The sequence below is a fragment of the Pterocles gutturalis genome, unplaced genomic scaffold, assembly GCF_000699245.1.
Source record: "Pterocles gutturalis isolate BGI_N339 unplaced genomic scaffold, ASM69924v1 scaffold27045, whole genome shotgun sequence".
NCBI lineage: Eukaryota > Metazoa > Chordata > Aves > Pterocliformes > Pteroclidae > Pterocles > Pterocles gutturalis.
Genome location: NW_010141670.1, coordinates 1,058 through 2,098, shown reverse-complemented (window position 1 = coordinate 2,098; position 1,041 = coordinate 1,058). Strand labels below are relative to the sequence as shown.

General features: G+C 61.9%; 1 protein-coding gene across 1 annotated transcript in view; it reads right to left on the bottom strand.

The window, feature by feature from the left end:
* Positions 1 to 1,041, bottom strand: part of LOC104469556 (hemicentin-2-like) — a gene marked incomplete at both ends in the record, with an annotated part of 24,177 nt that overhangs the window by 22,781 nt on the left and 355 nt on the right. Inside the window, 3 exon segments of the mRNA XM_010084109.1 lie at positions 34 to 140; positions 323 to 494; positions 953 to 1,037. Of these exon segments, the coding sequence (XP_010082411.1) occupies positions 34 to 140; positions 323 to 494; positions 953 to 1,037 (364 nt within the window).

The window sequence follows — 1,041 nt, the reverse complement described above, 5'->3', positions numbered from 1 at the left end:
GGGGACACTGTGCAGGGTCTGCCACCAGCCTACCGTGACTGACCACATCCCTGGTTTGTGCGGCTCCATGGCCACCACCATGGCTGAGTTGGGGATGCTGAGCAGCTCCTTCAGCCCTTGGCCTTTCTCCAGGACCTTCCCTGCAACAGCAAGGGACCCTCTGGGATGGGCAACCTGGGTCCGTCCCCTGGTCCCTGGTGCCAGCCAGGAGCCCCCTCCCTGGGGGCAGCCCCCTGCGTGTCCTGGCCTGTGGGGATGCTCCAAGAGCTCTCCAGGGGGCAAAGCATCACTCACCCCTGATCCCCCCTCCCTGGGCTCCTACCTGCCGGGTCCCGGACCTCGATCCGTGGGGCGGGACCGCTCAGGGAGATGGTGACCTCCTTCAGGCTGGTGTCAAAGGGGACGGGCCACGTGTGCTCCCCACCATCCTTGTGGTCCGTGGACAGTAAGTGGACTTTGGAGGCCTGGATGGCCTCTTCCACCCACTTCAGCACCTGCGGGCACATGGGGTGGGATTAACCCGGATCCCCCCCAGGACCAGGCACGGCCATTGCGTGGTCATTTTGGGAGGAGGGATGTATTGCACAGAGTCAAAATCTCGTCCATGGCTGCAAAACATCACCCGGGTGAGGGACTAGCCCCAGCCAGGTCCAACGGGTGCCAGCATGAGGGTGGCACTGGGATGGGTGAGCAGGAGGTGACAGCCCCGGCTGAGCCCCCTCGCTACAGGCAGGTGCAAAAGGAATTAAGTAATTCAGTGTAATTGCTATTGCTGAGTGGCTTCTGCTCAGCTGCTTGGAGCAGGCATGATATTACCTCCAGTTTGTCCACAGGAATAGAAACCATTAAAACCCAGAACTGCCAGGGGCTGGGCAGGGGTCCCCATCAAGCTCACTGGGAGGTGCTGCCCTGTAAGGAGCAGAGAAGCATTTCCATGCTCCGCAGGTCTCACCTCCGTCACCTGCTGCTTGTCCAGGTGGAAGATCTGCCCGGAGCTGGTGGCCGCGATGCGCTCGTACACGCGGTACCCAGGGTGGCTCC